The sequence below is a fragment of the Candoia aspera genome, chromosome 1 (assembly GCF_035149785.1).
Source record: "Candoia aspera isolate rCanAsp1 chromosome 1, rCanAsp1.hap2, whole genome shotgun sequence".
Classification (NCBI taxonomy): domain Eukaryota; kingdom Metazoa; phylum Chordata; class Lepidosauria; order Squamata; family Boidae; genus Candoia; species Candoia aspera.
The window spans coordinates 53742840-53765812 of NC_086153.1; the positions used below are offsets into that span (position 1 = coordinate 53742840).

Consider the following 22973-nt stretch of genomic DNA (forward strand, 5'->3'; position numbering starts at 1 on the left):
GGGGAAGCTGGCAGGAGGTCGCAAATGGTGACCATGTGAGGTCCTCACTTAATGACCCACGGTGATTAACAACGTCAACCGGGACGGCTGGAATTGCTGTCACTGAATGCCACAGTGACATCACGCTTTACGACTCTGTCACTTAGCAACAGCAATTCTGGTCTCAATTGCTGTCGTAAACCAAGGACTGCCTGTATCATGTTTGTTTTGAACTTTCTATCCTATTAAAGTGAGTTATAATGTATTTAATTTCAAAATGAAATAACATTAGAGAAAGCTTTTGGATAAAATCCACTGAAACTTTGTTCTTGATAGAATTATTCAAATGGAGTAAAAAGTAAAAATAACATCACCAACCCACCCCCCTCCCCAAGATGGACATGACAAAAAATCAGTTCTGCATCTCAAACACTTAAATGTAGAGAGATGCTGATTATTTCTACACAGTTTATGTAAATTTTGAACTGGCAAATAGGAAATAAAAATATGGAAGAAAAATAACTAATTAAAAAAAAAACAAATTATTTCTTTTGCACAACAAGGAGTGTTTCAGATATTTCAATGCTGCATATTTCATAAAGAAAAAGAAAAAGAAAGAAAAGTAAACCTCTCATACTCAGAAAGCTAGAATTTTAAGGTAGCCTTTACCTAGTCAAACCAAGTGAAGGCAGGATTAGCACCATGAAGATCAAAAATGTATAAATCTTGTGCATCATTATTCTGTTTTCATTAGACCTATTAAAAAAAGAAAATGACTGATCAACAGGCATGTTGTCAAACATGGTCTATAATTTTTTCTATCCCATTAGGTTTGACAGTTACAAATGGAAATGTTTAAAATTTGGAAATAAATTGCTTCTGGGTTGTTGTGGGGTTGTAGGGTTGTTGGTTTTTTTTTTGCTATATATGATGCTGTTTTCACACTGGTTTCCATCAGCTCCACCTTAAAAAAAATCCCTCAGTGCAAGCATTCATAAGTCAGATACTGAACCTGATCAGAGTATTTACCAAAGAAAAGCTATACGCTGAATATTTGCAGAATCATTTCGTTGACTGCTTTCAGTTAAAAGGCAGCATGTTAAAATAAATTATTTGTTTATTTACGGTCCAAGGCCAAGTCACAAAATTTAAAATACAGCACACCTCCTGGACTGGGAGGCTCTGCTCATGGTCACTCATGCCCTGGTCACCTCCCAGGCAGACTACTGTAATGCTCTCTACATGGGGCTGCATTTGAAGAGTACCCAGAAGCTTCAGCTGATACAGAATGCAGCAGCACAGGCAGTTATGTGCCCGTAGAACGGCATGTTACACCTCTGCTCTGCAAGCTGCACTGGTTACCAGTTTACTTCTGGGTCCAATTCAAGGTGCTGTTTTTGACTTTTAAAGCCCTTCATGGCATGTGGCCAGATTATCCAAGGGACCACCTCTTCCTGATTACATCTGCCCATCTCATCAGGTCCAGCGGAAGAGGTATGTTTTGGGTCCAATTTGCTAAGAAGTTACATCTGATGAGATGCAGGAGATGGGCCTTTTCTGCTGTGCCACCCACCCTGTGGAACATCACCCCACCTGAAGTGAGGTTGGCTCCATCCCTGTTAACTTTCCATAAGTCCCTCAAAACTTGGTTATGTCAACAGGCCTGGGTCTCAAGGGAATGGTGAGTTGTTGAGGTGGCTCCATTGTTGTTACTATCTGTTGCTCTCTCCTTGCCTTTTAATCATAATATTAATGTTTTTTAATTGTTGATTGTTTTTATAGTACTATTTTATAGTTTTAATCATTATTTTATAGTTTTTTATTGTATGCTGCCCAGAGTCACGTTTTGTGAGATGGGCAACCATATAAATATGATACATACATACATACATATGTACGTAATAATACATACATATATAAAAGGAAGAAACCCCATAAAATTAACAATTCATTGAAGGCATCAAACAGTTTCTATAAGCTAAGGCTATAAATAAAAATTTGGCTATTGCCTTCAAAACACCTGGATACTGATAGTTTAGTGAGAAAACCTCAATCTCCTCCTCATGAGTGGAGTCTATCAGATTCAACAGTGGGTGTATTAGCTCTGATCACCACTGCAAGTACAGTGGGCACTTTAAAAGGATGTGTGAAACAGACTTAACCGCTAAGTTTGAGCAAATACATACTTGATCTTCATATGGAAGTTTGGCATATCAAATAGCTGTTACCCTAGTAGGGAGGGCATCTATATGAGCTAGGAAGAAGACCCTTCTATGTGTGGGGCATACAGAAACTTATAGAAGTAACTGGGGAGCGTCCAAGGGGAGAGAGCAATTTGTCTGTAAGAGAGATAGGAGAACTTGTCTCTGTCTTCCTGAATGTCAAGTCCCATACCCTCTGCTTAAGTTTTACCAGGGTCTTTTCTAGGACTAAAGCAACTATATATACAGTATGTATGTACTGTTATGCATGTATGTATTAATGGTGTGCTGTATTTTAATTTTAGTGACTTGGTTTTGGACCATAAATAAACAAATAACAACAACAACAATAATGTGGCTCTTGTTTTGTAATTTAGTTAAAGCTAAAATCAGTATTACACAGAAAAAGAATGCGGGAGAAATAGGTATTACTAATTCTGAATATTCTCCCTTGCCTTTCCTATCTTTTAAATCCTCCAATGCAATTTGATGAGCTAAAAGAAAAGAGTTCTCTTACTTTGTCCAGTGTGATTCAAACAGTGTTGAATAATAAACGACTGTTGGTAGCAAAGCTGAAAAGGACCACAAGAGGACTGTTGGGAAGAACTGGCTAATAACAGGATTCTGGGGAAAGAAAAGAGAGAAATATAACCTAGTTCTGCACATTTCCCTTGAATGCAGCCGAGCTGAATGTGTTTATTATATCAGCTTAGCAACCACTGAAATAAAATTGGTCTTGTGAAAAGAATACTGATAGCAGGTAGGATTTGGAAAGAGATCAACATAAGCATAGCAGCTTAACCCAAAAACAAAGATTATGATTTTTTAAAAGCATTTGGTAATTACCATTTCTAAGCAAGATCTTTTAAAACAGAATGAACAACTTTTGGTGGCTAGGAACTGACATAAATAATTCTTGAAGAGTCTAAGGCTGAAGATAGAATTTTATGTTTCCTATCTCAACATGGCAGAAGAATGAATTCTGGCAGTAAAACAGGAAGTGTACCAGGGAACACAAAAGTGTGACTTGAGGGATGAAGGTTGCTTGCCTATATTTGAGAAATACGTGTTAGTGTTTATTATATGTGGCTGCATTTTGTCTTATCTATATTTTCTTTGGTTTACATAAATTAGAATGATAGTTAAAGGCAAAAAAGCATCACAGGGCTAAATCTTTTGTGACAGCATAAAGAAGTACAGATGATCAAAATCAGACATAAGGCACTACTCACATTAAGATATTGAATAGGTTTGGTTACATTGAACTTGTCCATTGTTGTAATAATGATGGAAGGGGTTGTCAAGAAAAAGAGGACAAAAAAGAAGAGCAAATTGATAGAAAGCCATCTACTCCACCAATCCAGTCCTTGAACTGAGAGATTATTCCTGCCAAGCACGAATAGAGAAGACAGCAGTAACAATGTTTATTTTCCAAAACTGGCATTAAGATGACCTGTTTTGTTTAAAATAAAAGGATGTAAAATTGAGGAAGTTACATAAACATGATTTGAAGTGGGGATTATATAGGCAAAAGATTGCTTATGGCCTGCTGCTTCTCCCAATGCAACCCCATCATCTACACCCCCTCCCCATATACACACAGTTTCCTCTCAATGCAGCATTTGGTTGCCTTTATTAAAGAATCCACCAGGGTCCCCCCTGCAATACTTTTTACCAAGTGGAAGAGTTCTGATCAAAATTCCCACATCTCTGCAACACAGCATGTTTGAAATGAGAAGCTAAAGCTTAAGATTCATCTAGATTCATGAATAAAAACTGGCTAGATTTCTTTCATCTTAGGAGGGATTAGTTCTCACTCACATACTGTACCTTGAAATAGTTAATCAGCTAAGCAATAGCTTTTAAAACAAGGATTTGCGTGCTCAATCTTGACTGTAGAGCATAGGAGTCCTGCAAAATACAGTGTTGCTTAAAAATTTGCGAACCCTTTGAAATTTTCGGTATTTCTGCATAAATATGACCTAAAATGTGATCTGTTCTCCACACAAGTCCTAAAACTAGATAAAGAGAACCCAATTAAACAAATGAGTCAAAAACATGATGCTTGTTGAAGAAAATGATCCAAAGTCCCCTTTTCGGGAGAGATGGGCGGTGATAGGAATTTGATAAATAAAGCAAGCAAGCAAGCAAGCAACATATTTGTGTCTGGCAAAAGTATGTGAACCCCTACAATTATCAGTTTATTTGAAGGGGAAATTATCATGTGTTCCAATCAATGAAATGATAATCAGATGTGAGTATGGGAGGGCCTGCCTTATTTAAATAACAGAATTTGGGTATTCACTATCAAAGTCTGATCTTCACAATACAGGGATATGGAAGTGTGTCATGGCTCAAACAAAGGAGATTCCTGAGCACCTCTGAAAACAGTTGTTGATGCTCACCAGGCTAGGAAAGGTAACAAAATTATTTCCAAAGAGTTTGCACTCCACCAGTCCACTATCAGGCACATTGTGTACAACTGGAGGCAATTCAGCACTATTGTTACCCTTCCCAGGAATGGTCAACCAACCAAAGTCACACCAAGAGCAAGGTATATAATACTCCAGGAGGTCTCAAAGAAGCCCAGGGTAATGTCAAAGGAACTAAAGGACTCTCTTGCATTGGCAAATCTCAGTGTTCATGAGACCACCATCAGGAGAAGACTGAACAATAATGCATGGCAGGGTTGCAAGGAGAAAACCACTACTTTCCAAAAAAAAAAAAGCATGGCTGCCTGTCTACAGTTTGTGAAAGACCATGTGGCTAAGCCAGAATACTATTGAAAAAATGTTCTGTGGATAGATGAGACCAAATTAGAACGTATTGGCTTGAATGAAAAGCATTATGTTTGGTGAAAGGCAAACCCTGCATTACAGCATAAGAACCTTACCCCCATCCGTGAAACATGGTGGTGACAGTATCATGGTTTGGGCCTTGATTGCTGTCTCTGGAACAGGATGGCTTGCCATCATTGATGGAACTATGAATTATGAATCGTACTAGAAAATTCCACAGGAAAATCTCCAGGTATCTGTCCGTGAACTGAAGCTCAAGGGAAAGTGGGTCACGCAGCAAGACAATGACCCAAAACACAACAGTCATATGACCAAAGAATAGTTAAAGCAGAAGAAAGTTAATGTTTTGGAATGGCCAAGTCCAACCCCTGGCCTTAATCCTATAGAAATGTTGTGGAAGGACGTGAAGGGAATAGTTCTTGTGAGGAAGCCCACCAGCATCCCTGAGTTGAAGCTGTTCTGTAAGGAGGAATGGGCTAAAATTCCTCCAAGTCAACATGCAGGACTGATCAACAGTTATCAGAAATGTTTAGTTGCAGTTACTGCTGCCCAAAGGTGACACACCAGTTACTGAAGGCAAAGGTTCACATACTTTTGCCACACACAAATACATAGCTTTGAGTCATTTTCCTCAATAAATAAATGAACAAGTATCATGTTTCTGACTCATTTGTTTAATTCGGTTCCCTTTATCTAGTTTTAGGACTTGTGTGGAGAACAGATGTTTTAGGTCATATTTATGCAGAAATACTGAAAATTCAAAAGGGTTCATAAACTTTTAAGCATCACTGTACCTTAGCCATTTATAAACTATGCACTGAATTAGGTTATATTTTTAGTCTGGACATCAGTATAATTGTTTAGAGATTGTATTTTCAAGCTGCTGTACCAATTTCAGGCTTCATAGACAATAGCTAAGATAAATTTCATTCATCTTCTAGAAAAAACAACAGTATCCAATTTCATTTCTTTTACACATGAACTAAGAGAGAAAAGAGCAAGATACATTACCAACAAACATCCTGAGGATATGTAGCATATGCAATATTCCATTTGGAAGTTTGAAGATCTTTGCTGTAGGCTGATGGTTGAGGTTCTCCTTTGCACTTAAAGCCTTGGCATTTACAAGCATTGAAATCTTTAAGAATGCTACAGTAAAGTTAAGCATTTTAGCTTTTATGCTTGACTAGAGCATAGTATATACACACAAATAAAGCATATTCTAAGAAAATAATTAAAATACTATCTGAAAGATGTAATGACTCATCTATTCAAAACAGTGTAGTTCAATCCAGAGGTCCATTTCACTAATCAACTGATCAAATTCTATCCTTTGCCTTCCAATAGGATTTAATAGAACTGCTTTGGGTTGGAGATATAAGTAGGGATAGACTATGTTTCATTTCATTTAAAATAATTAACAGCAGTAATGAATAAAAAAATACGCACTCACAGTGAGGCCATAGTTATCCTCTGGAATGTTACAAAAGCCATTCCCAATGGCTTATCATAAATTAGCTCTTCTTCTTTCACATATTCTTCAATACATTTTTGGGTAACACCAGTATAGTAATCTATAGCATCTTCCTGTTGAAAAGCAGGTACAGTTACACGTTAATATTCAAGTGTTTATACTTAGTCCTATTTCAGTGTTCTACTTATTTCTTTTTATTTATTTTAATCTGCTATTGGGGATTCAACAGAGCTCTTTATACTAGTTCTGGCTGGAAATTAATTATCGAAATTATTCCTTCTTAACAGAAAGAAAAAGCAGATGTCACTGCTGTTGTGTTTCAAGAAAATATTTTAACATCATTATACTACACAGTACTAGAAGTCAAAACAGAAGCTATGAAATTAATAGAAGCCACAAAATCAAAAAAATTGAGAGCTCACGGTAAATAATAGTAATAGAAGAAATGCAACATAGTTGAACCATTCACTTAGGCTTTTTCTCTTCAAAAGGACATTGCAAATAATGCATTCATGTTTAAGCACCAAAGATTTAATATATTTAATTTAATATATTCCTGAAACCAGACTATTTAAGTTCATCATAATAGTCTCTTTTTGTACACACAGGAATATACAGGCAATGTAAATGCTTATTTCCAAAAAATAACCCCATCTCTTCTCCAAAATTCTTAAAGAAATGAAATTCATGATGTAGAAAAATTCTTAGATTTTCCTTAACCTAGATGATTAGTAGTTTCACACTCATTTATTTCAATAGTAATAAATCAAACTTCTGAAAAGTTAGCACTCTAAATGTAATTAAAAAATAAAAAGCCTGATAAGTAGTCAGGAATATGAGTCACTATTGGAAAGCTGATCCTGCATCTGTCCAGTAACTGCTGGGGAGCTTTCTATCATTCAGGTTTGTTAAATAAAAAATTTGCCAATACTATTTGATTGCAGAGATCCAGATTAGCACAGGAAATTTTAAACTGAGTGAACTTTGAAAGCAGTACTGTTTTAAATTCTTATTAGTTTTTTCCTAAAATGCAAGCATGGCAAACCTTATATAATTTTATATACTGCAATCATTCAACATTTTAGCCAAGAAACGCAGCAGCTTCTTACCCTTTCACATCCTCTGATGTCACAGCAACAGAATTGACCACATGGCTTTGTATGTATGCGATATCTTTTACCAAGACGCTCAAATGCTTGGGTATAATAAGCCACATTCTTCTCTGCCTTTTTTCTGGTATAAATACATACATGCATGTGATATGGCAAGGAATGGTATTAAAATCAAGTGTGTATCTAAAATACATACACTCATGTTCACAAATAATATTCACATGACAGGTAATATAGCTAAGTGGATAACACACATATAATAGGTACTCCAAATATTTCTACATCTTCTTTGAATTAATCATATAGCAGATAGTCCTCAACTTAAGACCACAATTGGAACTGGAACTTCCATTGCTAAGCAAGGCGGTTTTTAAGTGAATCACACCTGATTTTACAACCTTTTTTGCTGCAGTTCCCCCATTGACTTTTCTTGTCAGAAGCTGGCTGGGAAGGTTGCAAAGGTGATCACATGACCCTGGAATGCTGCAACCATCTAAATGTGAGCCGATTGCCAAGGGCCTGAATTTTGATCATGTGACCGCAGGGATGCTGTGACAGTCATAAGTGCAAGGACCAGTTATCACTTTTTTCAGCACTGTCATAACTTCAAATGGTCACTAAACAAATGGTCATAAGTTGAGGACTACCAGTAGATATTATTTATATAAGCTTCACTTTTAAGCCTTGCAGTTGATTCTGGTAACCAGCGGAACCTAATTAGGAACTCCCTCAGAGACATTACATTAATAGCTTTTGAAAGGCTGTCCACTTTTATTGTATTAGAAATTATTATCATCTGTCATATTATTAAAAAATTAAGTATGCTTCAACGTTTTGTAGTTCTACACAGAGTCTTTCATGGGAGAGCAATGGAAGCAACTCTCTTCAAAGCTCTGGATTCAAAATGATCAGATAATAATAAATTAAAATAGAACCCCACATTCTTGTTTAACAGACCACTGGTTTCAATGGACAAAAACAATAGAGAAAAAAATTACATTGACATAGGTGGGGTAGGGTAGGGTAGGGTGTGAAATGGATATTCTGCTCCAGACCTCACATAATGTTTAAAAAGACTCCACCCTAATGGCATTCCTTGTATTATCATCTCAGACACACCGTAACAACAGCATCTCAGTTTAGAAGCCCTGCTTAGGAAGGTATAACATCTAATTGTTCCAGCAGCCATTTCTGGACCAGAGTGATTGCCCTCTGAGTGCCCAGAGACCCAGGACAACAGTGGCATTTAGTACAATTGAAAACTATAAACACCCTTCTTTCATCCCCATCTCTGCTGCATCTGCCACCTAGAGCTATATCTGTAAGAAGTATCAGCCACAGCAGCCTAGATGAGGAATTTCTGCCTTCTGGCAAAATCTTGAGAGTAACACCTGCCTACCGCTATGCCATTTCCTCAGAAATGCAGAGTAGTAGGCAACATCTGAAACCTGGGAGGAAGTCTATATAAGTGTTATGACCTTCTCAAATAATTTGCTTATTTTTGTTACATTTGAAACACATTGTACTGCACCTCGGTCAGTAGGCAGAATATAAACCCTCCAAATAAATAAGCTAAGTCCCAATTGTGGTCATAAGTTGAGGACTACCTATATGATTAATTCAAAGAAGAAAGAATTTAGCAAGATTACTCAGCACGCTCCTTTACTGATCAGACCATCCTATATCTAAATAAACCTAATACATGCAATACAGTGTATTCCACAATAGTTATACTCCATTTTGACTTCTCAGAACAAGAACCAAATTGATTCAACAGAAAATGGGTGAATTATTTCATTGTGAGGAACAGACATTTAACAAATGAAATCACTCTGTGAGCATTACTGTGACATCCTCCCAAATTCTTCTCTATATATAGTGTGTGTGTGTGTAGTATTTAAAAAATATTTACAGCTCAGGTATGATTCTACAAGTCTGGTGGCAGGTTAATAATGACAACCAGCATTTATGATTATCATCCCTGGCACAGGAAGCATCCTGTAGTTAATGTATTTTACAATTAAACTAAGATGCTTTCTCCAGAATACAGGTACCTTTCATTGGACAGGTAAATGAGTTTGGCTACATCGTAACATAACTGCACCTCCTGCACAGTACAAGTTGGATATGCCTCTCTGCAAAATGAAAAATAGTTAAGTTGCCACAGATTAATTATAGGAGGATAAGCAAACAGTTTCAAAAGAATATGCTTACAATACAAAATCAGGTAGTTCAGGCCCAAGCCCATTTTGAACTGGACCAAATCTGACATATTTCAGAATGGATTTACTGTCATTAGTATCTTCTGCTACCACTGCCAGCTCTGTGAAGCCTTACCTGGTGGCAGCAACAATACGAGCTAACATTCCTTTGATGCCCTAAAATTCAGCAAACCTTAGAAACCAAATTACCTTATCTATCTACCTAGTAAACACTCTAAGCCAGTGTTTCTCAACGTTGGCCACCTGAAGATGTGTAGACTTCAACTCTCAGAATTCCCCAGCCAGAATGGCTGGCTGGGGAATTCTGGGAGTTGAAGTCCACACATCTTCAAGTGGCCAAGGTGAGAAACACTGCTCTAAACATTTTGGGAGCATTTTAGGGAAGGGTGGACAATCCCTTACAGCATTTCACAGGCTTACCTCACCATCCAAAACACCTTCTGAAATCTTGCAAAATCCCTGACACTCATGAAATTTTGGCAATTTCCTCTCAAGATCATGAATGATTTTGGAGTTCTGAAGTTAAATTGGCAATATTTTAAATAAGGTCGAGTTAGTGATATGACATATACTCTGGCATGCTTGATTGTGAACCTTTGTTCTAGGAAAAAAATGAACCTTACCTTTTGATGAAAAAAAAGAAATATTAGAGGACAGTGCACCTCAGGAATTGCAACTGTGCCATGGATTATATTACTAAAGATGAGATTTAGGATTGATTTTCTAGGGCAGCATTTTCCAACCTGATGTCTTCCAGCTGCACTGCACTACATTTCCCAGAATTTCCAATCAGTCCAGTCAAAAGCAATACCAATTGTGAGTTATGGGAATTGCAACCCACAAATGTGGAGGACCATAGGTTAAGGAAAACTTGTAGAATTATTTTAAACCATTTTACCAAAACCAATTCTAAAATTGAAAAAGGAAGGCTTGGTCCACCAGTAATATTCAAATATTACTGCACAGTTCAAACACTGAGAACTATATCCTTCCTTACAGCAACCGTATCTACACCATCAATAAGCATAAAGCTTGCAGAAAAGACGACAGGTCAGAATCATCTGCAGAATTGATGGTTTGGGTCAAAATGATGAAAGCAGAGTCACGCATAAACTGTGCTTCTTTCATACCTTTGTGCAACATCACGGCATCCTTACGAAAGAGGAAGAGCTTGCATTGCCATGACATGACCTGCTTCCAAACACAGGCATAACTTTTAAAATAACCATAGAGCTGCACAGAGCTATGCACCAATTTCCTGAGCGAATGTCATAGAGGTCCACTTTGGGGTACAGAAGACAGCTCCTTCCCATGGATTGTGTAATGATTGCCCTAGCCCCAACTACTCAGACTCACAAGAGGCTGCTAAATGAAATCTGATTTATTAGAGTACTAAAGACAAATACAGAGAAAGCTGAGAATGAGCAAAAGCGCGCCAAATACAAACTTAAACCCTTGGTGCAAACGTATCCCGCCTCCCTCGTAACAGCCCCGCCCGGCACAGGTGCTAGCAAACGTCAGAGTTGCTAGCCTGGGAAAGTAACCTTGAGCGCAGTAGATAATACAAATACATTCCAAAGCAAAGCCAAAAGATAACCGTTCCCATCCTCCCCAGAAAGATGAAACACGCATCCAATTAATGACATGCGAAACGTTACGATGCATCAAAGACATTGAAACGGCGAACATGACATACCGCCTCCCTAAAAATACACTTAGGGACCCGGTTTTGTGGGATAAGCAGAGTGGAAGCGGGCCACCAAAACAGGGGAAGCTACATCTGGTGCAGCGACCCACTCTGGATGAGGGAAATGTTTCCAACGAACTAAATATTGCAAAGTATTGCGAAGGCGTCTAGAGTCCAGAATTTCTTTAACTTCGAAGTGTTGCTGACCATCAATCATGATGGGGGTGGGAGGTGGAGGTTGACGATGCCAGCGGTCAGAAGGAATAGTCGGTTTGAGTAAGCTGCAATGAAAAACAGGGTGTAAGCGTTTAAGGTTATGAGGCAAGTCAAGTTTAAAAGTCACAGGGTTAATCTGAGCGATAATCGGGAAAGGACCCACAAACTTAGGCGCAAGTTTCTTTGAAGGCTGTGATGACTTGATAAACTTGGTAGAAAGGTACACCGAGTCCCCAACTTGGAATGCAGGTTGGGGGGCCCGCTTCCGATCAGCATACAATTTATAATCCCCTTGAGCATCAGCCAATGCCTTTTGAATCATTGGCCAGGAGTCAGCCAGTTGTGTTGTCCAATCATCTGGAGTGACTGCAGCTGTTGGAGGTTGTGGTAGATCAGAGATAGGTACAAAGTCTTTACCCTGAGCTACCCGAAATGGGGTTTGGCCAGTGCTTTGATGCACTGCATTGTTGTAAGCCACTTCAGCAAACGGTAGGAGGTCTACCCAATTGTCCTGCTGATAATTCACAAAAGCTCGAAGGTACTGCTCTAAAGTAGAGTTAACCGCCTCAGTGGCCCCGTCCGTCTGAGGATGCCAAGCCGTGGACAGGGCTTGTTTCGTGCCTAACAGCTTGAGAAACGCCCGCCAAAATTGCGAGGTAAATTGTGTACCTCTGTCCGAAATCAAGCGGGAGGGACATCCGTGTAACCTGTACACGTGTACAAGGAATAAGCGAGCCAATTGACGTGCCGACGGAATGGACACGCAAGGGATGAAGTGAGCCTGTTTGGAGAAATAGTCTTTGACCACCCAAATGACCGTTTTGCGTTGGCTGGGCGGTAGCTCGACAATAAAGTCCATGGAGATTTCCTCCCAAGGGGAAGAAGGGGCTGCCACTGGTTGCAGCAGTCCTTGGGGCTTGCCCGCCTTGCGCTTGGACATTGCACAAACAGTGCAGGAGGCAATGTAGTCTTTAACATCTTTACGTAATGTGGGCCACCAGAATTGCCTCCGAACGAGGTGCAAGGTTTTTACAAACCCGAAATGACCTGCGAGTTTGTCATCGTGTGAACGTAGTAACACATCTTTTCTGAGGGTTTCAGGAACGTAGAGGCGGTCGGATTTCCAAGCGAAGCCTCTGTCAAAAGTAACATTGTCTTTATTCGCAAGCAACCAAGTATCCGTTTTTAGTTCTTTGAGAAACTTTTGTTGCAACTGGGAGGGAATTGACAAAGCACTTGGCTGAACAGCGCTTGTGGTGGGCGGCTGCTGCGCGCGCGTTTGGCTTCGCGTCACAGCCTGCATGCCCAATTGGGGCGCCGTCCATAGGGTGCTTACCACATCTGGCGCTGCCCCAGAGTCCTGAGGTTGCCTTGACAAGGCATCAGCCAAGAAGTTCTTTTTCCCTGGAATAAATTTGAACTGAAAATTGAATCGATTGAAAAATTGAGCCCAACGAACCTGTTTGGGGCTCAGTTTTCGAGGGGTACTAAGAGCCTCCAGGTTTTTATGGTCAGTCCATACTTCAAAGGGATGATTTGCCCCTTCCAACAGATGCCGCCAAGCTTCCAATGCAGCTTTTACGGCAAATGCCTCCTTCTCCCAAACATGCCAACGCCTCTCAGTCTCGGAAAATTTGCGGGATAAGTAGGCACAGGGCTTGAGGCATCCTGCCTCGTCCTTTTGCATCAACAATGCCCCAATAGAATAATCGGAGGCATCTGCCTGTACAACAAACGGCTTTGAGGGATCAGGATGCTGTAAAATGGGCTCTTTGACGAAAGCTGCTTTCAGCTGCTCAAACGCCGTCTGACAAGCAGGCGTCCACCTCAACAGCGCTCCGGGATTCTTGACTCTCCTAGTATCTCCCACCCCTTTGGTTCGCAGTAGCTCAGTTAGGGGCAAGGCAATCTCAGCGAACCCCCTTATGAACAATCTGTAGTAGTTGCTGAACCCCAGGAAACTTTGAAGTTGCCTGCGGGTGCGGGGACTCTCCCAGTCCATGATAGCCTGCACCTTGGCAGGGTCCATTTCTATGCCTTTAGCTGAAATCCTATACCCCAAGTAGTCAATTTGGGTTTGATGAAAGGCACATTTCGACAGCTTGGCATACAATTCAGCAGATCTGAGTTTACACAATACTTGCTTTACCAGAGCTACATGCTCTTTCATGGTTTCAGTATAAATCAACACATCATCCAAATACACTAGTACCCCTTTGAACAGATGTTCATGCAAAACTTCATTGATTAATTGCATAAATACCCCAGGGGCCCCAGCCAACCCAAACGGCAACACCTTATACTGGAAAGCTCCCAACGGGCAATTGAATGCAGTTTTCCACTCATCCCCCTCCTTGATTCGTACACGATAGTAGGCTTCTCTTAAATCAAGCTTAGAGAAGATCTTGCCCTTGGCCAGATGTGACAACATGTCCTTTATCAATGGCAAGGGATATTTGTTGGAAATTGAGACGGCATTTAATCCGCGGAAATCCGTACAAAGTCTCAATGTCCCGTCCTTTTTTGGGCGAAAAAGAACCGGCGCCCCCACGGGTGAATTCGCCGGCTCAATAAATCCGCGCGCCAGATTTTTGTCCACAAATTCCCTCAACAGAGTCAGTTCCTTCTGCGTCATGGAATAAATTTTTGGTTTAGGCAATTGGGTGTTGGGCAACAGTTCTATGGCACAGTCCGTCTTTCGATGGGGGGGCAACTGATCGGCTTCCTTTTCACCGAATACATCAGCAAACATCCAGTACTCGGCCGGCAAGCCTTCCAGAGGAGAGGCCGGGTAAGGCAGAGTCGCAGCTGCCGCAACCCCCACCATCTCCTCTGGGGCACCCTTACCCTCTGCCGCTTGATAAAACCCATCCCTAAACGTGATAGTTCGGTAGACCCAGTTTATTTGGGGGTTTTGCTGCACCAACCAGGGTACCCCCAACACCACCAATGGTCCCCCAACAGGAGCCACGACAAAAGACAACCCTTCCTGGTGACTGCCCAGTTGCAAGGCTACACGCCCTGTAAAATGGGTGACCGGTTTGCCCCCTGCCATGGACCCATCCAATTGAGTAAAAGCGATGGGTCGCTGTAAAGGGAACGTGGGGAGCTCCAAAGCCGCCACCACGTCGGGGTGCATAAGACACCGGGAACACCCCGAATCAATCATGGCCCATACTTCCACAGTCTTGGATTGGGAGCCCAATTTCAATTTCACCATGAGTATGCGGTAAGTGCCACTCACCGATGGAGGCTCGCGCCCGTCCTCTACCACCTGCCCAGCGGCGCCCTTTAGAGCAGGTGGCTGGCGTTTCCCGCCGGCTGCGGGATTTCGGTCTCCCCCTCAATTTCGAAGAACATCACATCGTCTACCTCGGTTTCAGCCACCGCAGCTTTCTGTTTCCTCGGCAATGCAGGGGACTTTGCTGGCGGTTTTCCGGGCCGTTCCTCTACCTTCGCCTTCGGGCATGCTGCCACTCGATGCCCCTCCTTACCACATCTCAGACACAAGCCTTTTGCGTATCGCTTCTCCCGCTCCTCGTCCCAGGGTCGTTGTCCCGGTTTCCCCCCGGTGGTCGATGGGCGGCTGGGCTTCACCTCCCGCCCCGACTTGGCGGTCTTCCGCTGGGCAAAGATCTCCTGGGCATGTTCAGCCCTCCCCGCCAGCAGGATCCACTCATACAGCGTGTATGGGTCGTCCCTCCCCAGGGACCAGCGTAGCACTTCTGTATTCAAGCCATCCTTGAAGAGCTCGATAATGGTTGCTTGGGACCAGTCATCCACCTTCCCAGCTAGCGCTTTAAACTCCAAAGCATAATCGGCCACTGATCTGAACCCCTGCTTGAGTTCCTTCAGGGCTCGCTTTGCTCTCTCCTTTGCTAAGGGGTCCTCGAAGTGTTGCTTCAACGCCCCGAGGAACTCCTCGAGACTTTCCAGTTCAGGCGCCTCCGACTGGCACATCTGGACATACCAGTCTGCCGCCCTCCCTTTCAGTTTGGTGGCAATGGTGATGATCCTTGCCTTTTCCGATTGGAAAAACGCCCCCCATTCTTCCATATAGGCTTTCGCGTTCGTCAGGAAGAACGAGAGTTTGGTCGGGTCCCCATCAAACTTGACAGGGAAGTCTCGCATGCCGCCTCCCGCCGCGCTGCGCCCCACCACCGGTGCTGCCGCGGCTTGTGTTTCCCTGGCTCGGGGCGGCACGGGGCCCCGGGGCGATCGCCCTGGCGATGCTGCGATTTCCATCTGGACCGACTGGTCCCCTTCGCGCCTCCGCACCACCCGTCGCCGTTCCGGGGACAGCCCCTGGGAAGAGGGGGTTGAATGCCTTTGGCTTGATTCTTCCCGGACCTCTCGCAACGAGGTCACATCCAAGCTCAGCTGTTTCAATATAGCCTCCAACGAATCCATTTTGGACTCCAACACTCGGATCCGATCCGGAGTGGGTGAGCCCTCCGTTGGCTGCACCTGCACCACGTTGGGGGATAATGGGTATCTCTGCCTCCAGGAGGGACCCCCCGCCGCCGTGGCATCTCCTTGGGTCTCATCCCAGGTGAGCAGCTCGCCCGGAGAATTTACGGTGGTCTCTGGGGCCGTTTTCAGCCCCCCGGCTTCACTCTCCGACTCGGAGCTCGCCTCCTCTCGGATGGCTGACAGCTCCCCACCTTGGGACGGTCGGCCGGACTGCCTCACGGTCGAGTCCGGTTCCCCTTCCTCCATCATCATGATGTCGGGTTCAGTCATCGCGGGCTCTCTCCCTCACAGGGTTAGACGCTTGTCTTTCCTGGACAGGGGCCAGCGGAGTTAGGAACTTAGATTCTCAGCTTTATGTAATGATTGCCCTAGCCCCAACTACTCAGACTCACAAGAGGCTGCTAAATGAAATCTGATTTATTAGAGTACTAAAGACAAATACAGAGAAAGCTGAGAATGAGCAAAAGCGCGCCAAATACAAACTTAAACCCTTGGTGCAAACGTATCCCGCCTCCCTCGTAACAGCCCCGCCCGGCACAGGTGCTAGCAAACGTCAGAGTTGCTAGCCTGGGAAAGTAACCTTGAGCGCAGTAGATAATACAAATACATTCCAAAGCAAAGCCAAAAGATAACCGTTCCCATCCTCCCCAGAAAGATGAAACACGCATCCAATTAATGACATGCGAAACGTTACGATGCATCAAAGACATTGAAACGGCGAACATGACAGATTGCACCTGCCTGCTGCCCACAGAGACTAATCCAGTTACTGGAATATCCTCAAGGAAAATAGAAGAATTACAATACTCATTTCTCAATATACATGGCAGAACTATTACAACTAAGAAAACTTAAATTTGCATGCATGCATGCATGCATGCATGCATGCATGCATATATATATATATATATATATATATATATGAAATTTAGTATTTTTTAAAAAAAACTTACCTGAAGTGATTTTCGATGATTGTTGGGCTGGCATTTTTGGGAAGGCCAGTTATGAACAATGTGCGCTTTACCTACATATCAAAAAATATTAGTTTCTCAAAGAACTGACCACAGAGAAAGATTAAAAGGAAAACTGACAGCTACATGACATCCAAGGTTGCTTCTAACTCTTCCATTGTATGAGTCTATGACTGATTTCTATTCAGTTGCCTCTTTAACCTACTCACATTTATAAATTACATTAAATTTAGCTTTTTTTTAAAAAAATTTACTAGCAACATGTATCAGATTTGATTGCATGTTATATCTATGTAGACTGAATTGAATTCAAGAGATAACTCAATCAAAGTGGTGTCCCTTCTAAGCAGACCAGATCTGAATCTGACCCTGCCCCAAATGATTTGGAGGGATACAGATAACATGCTACTGTGTGTGCAAAGAACGATGTATTTCTTCAGAAGTACTTCAGCCCATATATGGCTCTCAGCCCCCATTTTGCAGTTTCTGGGGAACACACAGAGTTAACATTACTAAACAAAAACCCAACATACTCCAACACTGCAAATCTGTCCTTTTGACAATTTAAAGCTTGGAAACAGGTGAGTTAAGCCTTAATGCAGCTATTTTTGAGCTTTAAACTCCATGTTAAACAAAAGAAAAAACACATATGAAAATATTTCCCTCTACATATAGTGACGTTATTGTACTATCAAATATATCCCATGTGACACCCAGAAGCCGATTGATGAAGGTGATGATGATAAGTATGATGCCCAAGGAAAAAAATTGCTCAGCCTTGTCATGTAAGGACACTTCCAACATATATAAAGGGAAAAAAGCAGTAGCAATTTAATTTTATGTCTGATAGGTCTACATTCTAATCACAGTAAATGGTTTTGGTAGGGTTTTCTCATCATGGGGCTTTGGGGAAGAGATGTTGAAGTACTCCTTCACTGGATTGTGCCCTTTAATTGCTTTTTGCTAGTTCTCTCTCCAGAAAAAGAAGCAAGAGCACTTCAAAATAATTTTGGTAGAATCCAGATGTCCACAAATTTGACTGGGACTAGGCAGGCTATAGCTGGCTATGAACCCCATTACTAGGTCCTACTAAAAACCATATGCTTGTTGATTAAAGTGCTGGATGTTCATGTCCTGTTACTGTTGACTACATATTCATCCTCCTACTCCTGCATATTATGAATTCAGTGCCAACTAAGAAAAACTAAAAAAAAAAACCCCAACTTATTTAATATCCTGATCTCTGTATCTGTTCTTGTAAAATTTTGTAGACTTCTAGGTCAGTATCATCTCTATGCAGTATGTTATTCATACACTACTCTTGTAGTAACTGTACATTAAAAACATAGGGAGGCATGCACTTTTGGCAGTACCCAAATGGGAAAGGATGGTTTTGCACAAAAAAGCTCTAAACTCATTCATATTGGACTCAGCATGCTTCATTCCTTGGAAGTGTCAACTTGGGATGAAAATTTCATTATTTTTTACTAAAAAATAAAACATAACAGAATTTGTTTTTCTTGAAAAAAAAAAAGTAGCACTCCTACATCTAATATCTGAAATTCAGGGAAATTCATCCTGTTATGAGGTTTTACTGTTATTTAAAATGTAGTTCAATCCTGTCTGTCTTCCTTTCCTTTCCTTGTGCATGGATTTGCAATAATAGTGAATAATTTAGAATATTTGAAAACTCAGATTTTATAATCAGCCTGAACCCCTTATTTTACCTTACTTTTCTGCTTGTGGATATACAAGGCAACTACATAATTCAACACAAAAACATTAATATTGTAAAAACCCACACTAACATATATCCAAATAAAATCCAACTAATTATCCTCAATCTAAGCTCACTTTTATTATGGTTATTTTTATGTTCTTTTAATTGACAACATTTTTAATGTCATAATTTTAAAATTAATCCCTCATCAGAAGTATAGATTAATCCAGTTAAAACTTCAGTATAAAAGGGGGTGGTGATGGGGATTGTGACCTCTCTGTCCTCTGTCCTCCACACATATGCATTTTTGCATTCCTTCAATTACATTTCCTTTTAAAAAGCAACATTTTTATGAAACAGTGGTATCTGAAAGAAAACGTAGGTGACCATTAATGAGAAAAAGTGGAGTGAGAGCAAGAAACATTATCCTCACTTTGAACAGACCTTCTATAACACCGAAAGACTCTACAAAGCCGAATCAGTGAACAGGCAATTATTTTGTCCCAGACCCCTCCCCCCATCAGCCCCCTCTCAATGAAGAAACAGGTGCACAAGTCCAATTTGCCAGGAAGCAATTTTTCACAAAAAATCAAAAATCCTGATTTTGATTTCACTCTGCAAATATTAAGCTTTTTTTTTAATTTATAGAAACTTACTATGCTTTCTTTTTTGTATCTAATGGCACCCGCATGATGTTTCATAAAGATAGCTGTCAAAATCAAGTAAATCACAGCAAAAATTGAATGCAGCCAGAGAAGATTATTCCTGTGAAATAGAATGTTTCAGAAAAATTAGAAATGAAATAACTGGAGCATAATATCTGCGTTGATCACGCTTATCATGGCCTCATTTGTTTGCCTGGGTTTCTACTTAGGGATTGCCTCCACGTGACTTTTTCAGGTTTGCCTGTTTGCCCTTAAGTTACTTTCAGCAAGCGCCCTTATGTATGTTTTAATTTGCATTCAGGTCACCATCTGGGTTTTCAACCTAACTGCTGATTACTAGCTTAAGTCATTGAGAAAGGTCAGGATTCAAGGAGCCTTGAAACTAATCCATTGACCATGACTCACTGAGCTTCCTCATCTTTGAATAGCAGCCTGCCTCAGTCATTTCCAGTTTGATCTAAGCTTTCAAATGAACTAAGTTTGGATTCTGGGTTTACAAGAGCACACGACTTATTTATATAAACAGTATCTCTTCTCATTTTACAATTTATATTTATTAATTCATACACAAATGTGTGTTTCAATTACGCCAGTAATTATACTATAACAAATAAATGGATTGTTATTTAAATAAACATTTCAGTGGCAAGTACATTCTTTTAAAGCACTCTAGACTTTTATAAAGTTTAATCTGAGACATTTATGTTTTATTTTTAGTAACATCTACAGTTAGCAATGTCCCCAAATGTAAGAATACAGGGTTCAGAACACATTTTATATATTTGGTTCCTTAGTTTATTCTAAAAGTGCTAAGCCCAGATCCAAAATATTACCCCTCCACTAGTAGCCACACTCTTCATACCTAGACAAAGCTGCCTAGAGAAGCAACTATTGGGAAGGGATAGAAATATGGTCTCCATTTTACTCTTAGGCTTTGGGAACTGCATTTCCCAAGTTTCATGACACTTGTATCACATACTAAGACTCAAAGAAAGAGCTTGATCATGCTTGAAATATTCCACTGACAATGGGAAAGGCATCAGGAACACACAGATACACACACACGCACTGTATGTGTGTATGTATGTGTACACACACACACACACACACACCATATATATATATATATATAGAGAGAGAGAGAGAGCACGCGAGCGAAGGTTTAATGAGCATACATATTTATTTTTAGGTCTCTGTATTAAGATACAAACAGAAAATACAGGAAATATTTACACAAAATTTAAACAAACACAATTTTCAGAACAAAATGGCTTCTTCAGGCAAAAGTCAGTATTTAGTGTGACCTCCCTTGGTTCTAAGCACATCCTGAACTCTTTTGGGGAGACTGTCCTGAAGTTTTCTGAAGTAATCTTCTGGTATATTATACCAGGCTTCTTTCAGCACTTCCCAGAGTTCTTTAGTTGTAGGTTGTCTTTTATTTCTTTCTCTGTCCAGGTGATCCCATACTGCCCCTATAATATTCAGGTCTGGACTCTGTGGAGGCCAGTCCATGACTGTCAGTGTCTTATCAGCTGTTTTTCTTGCTAAATATGATTTCACTGCATTAGCAGCATGCTTGGGATTGTTACCATGCTTAAAAACGAAACCATTCCCAGTCAGGCGCTTTCCAGAAGGAATGGCACGATGAATTAAAACCTGTCTGTACTTTTCAGCATTCATGATCCCATCAATACGGACAATATCGCCAACACCACAGGCAGAAATGTAGCCCCAAACCAGGACAGACCCTCCGTGTTTCACTGAAGGCCACAAGCACTCATTCGTCCATCTCTCTCCAACTGTTCTTCTCACGTATTGTCGATGATTGGACCCCAAAATTTCAAACTTGGATTCATCACTCCATAATACTCTTTTCCACTGATCCTCATTCCAATCTTTGTGGGCTTTAGCATATCTTAGCCTTTGCACCCTGTTCCCCTTCTGCAAAAGTGGTTTCTTGGCTGCTACCCTTCCATGAAGACCATACCTGATCAAGCTTCTTCAGACTGTAGAAGGGTCAACGTGGCATCCCGATGCAGCTGCCAGATGCTGAGCCAGGTCCCTGCTGGACTTCCTCTGGTCTCTCAAAGAAGAAACTATGAGGAACTTCTCACCAGACTTTGAAAGTTTTCTTGGCCTTCCAGTCCTTTTCTTGTCCTTGACCTCTCCTGATTCTTTAAATTTCTTTATAACAGCTTGAAAACCACATCTTGAGTATACAGTTTGTTTGTTGATTTCCCTTTGAGAGTGGCCTTGCTGATGCAAAAGTATGATTTTGTGTCTGTCCAATTCTGTGATCTTTGGCATTTTGACTGGAATGATGTGATTGAAAGTTGGTCTTCTTAGCAAGCTTCCAATGAATTACACTCATACAACATGTGTATATACTGTATGTAATGCTCAAGCATGTCTTGCACAAACCTGGTGTACAAGACCTTTTCCTCAGCAGTCATTTTGGCATGAAATAGTAGGACATATACAGGTGTTAGCAATGACAGTATTTAGGGTTCCATTCCATTTAGGTTTACAGGAGCCAGGTGCCTGCTGTTGCTCTAGTGTAAGGGGAGGTCACACTAAATACTTGCCACTTTAGCCTATGGAAGCTGTTTTTTTCTGATTTTTTTTCTGTTTTTAAATACTTCATACAAATTTCCTGTATTTTCTAATTGTATTCTAAGAAAGAGACTGAGAAATAATTATATATGGTCATTATACCATTGCTAAAACAACAAATCTAATGGTGGCCTAAGACTTTTGCACAGTACTGTGTGTGTGTGTATTGTGTGTTATTATGTGTGTATAATAACATTATATAAGCAATTCAAATGTCTATTGCAAATCAGGCTATTGGTAACAGTGGGTTACATTTTGGTCTCCAGAGCCTGTCTAGCACATCTTATTTTCTTCTACTACATGATTAAAAAATATTGTCCAAATTGAAAAGTAAAGTATATGCGAGGAAAGTATAATGTGTACAAATGATGCAAACCCGATGACTACTTACCCTGTTCGTAAGTTTGCTATAGTTGTTCTTCCAAAGCTATATGGATCTTTATCTAAGAGGCAGAAGATCATATTTTAAGTATGTTTCATTCAATTATTTGCAAATAACTAAATATTATACAAATACAGCGGCTTGAACTTATCCTATTACTGCTGCTTGCTTAAGAACATAACATAAAGTAGCTCTGCCAAATCAAATCAAGGGCCATCTTAGTCCAGTACTGAGGCTAACGAGATCCCTCTAAAATAGAGATAATGGAAATATGCCCTTCTTTTGCCCTTGTTCCCTTGTAACTGGTACTTGGAAGCATGTTGCCTCCAACACAGAGACTATTAGCCCATGATAGATCTATCCTCTATGAACTTATCTAATCCCTTTTTAGTTAATGGTGTCTTGTGCTAATGAATTCCACAGGTTAATTATGCTCTGTATAAGTAAGTGCTTTATTTTG

The 22973-nt window shown here is 40.7% G+C and overlaps 1 protein-coding gene across 2 annotated transcripts in view; it reads right to left on the reverse strand.

Annotated features, from left to right (window-relative positions):
- TMEM63A (transmembrane protein 63A) overlaps nucleotides 1-22973 on the reverse strand; it is a 51040-nt gene that overhangs the window by 14480 nt on the left and 13587 nt on the right. For both annotated transcript variants that reach the window (XM_063304232.1, XM_063304242.1), the window contains 10 exons: nucleotides 22523-22574; nucleotides 19510-19618; nucleotides 17116-17186; nucleotides 9619-9699; nucleotides 7562-7685; nucleotides 6432-6565; nucleotides 5990-6127; nucleotides 3413-3566; nucleotides 2698-2804; nucleotides 649-735 (listed from right to left, as the gene is read on the reverse strand). In XM_063304232.1, the coding sequence (XP_063160302.1) occupies nucleotides 649-735; nucleotides 2698-2804; nucleotides 3413-3566; nucleotides 5990-6127; nucleotides 6432-6565; nucleotides 7562-7685; nucleotides 9619-9699; nucleotides 17116-17186; nucleotides 19510-19618; nucleotides 22523-22574 (1057 nt within the window). The remainder of the gene's footprint in view (nucleotides 1-648; nucleotides 736-2697; nucleotides 2805-3412; nucleotides 3567-5989; nucleotides 6128-6431; nucleotides 6566-7561; nucleotides 7686-9618; nucleotides 9700-17115; nucleotides 17187-19509; nucleotides 19619-22522; nucleotides 22575-22973) is intronic.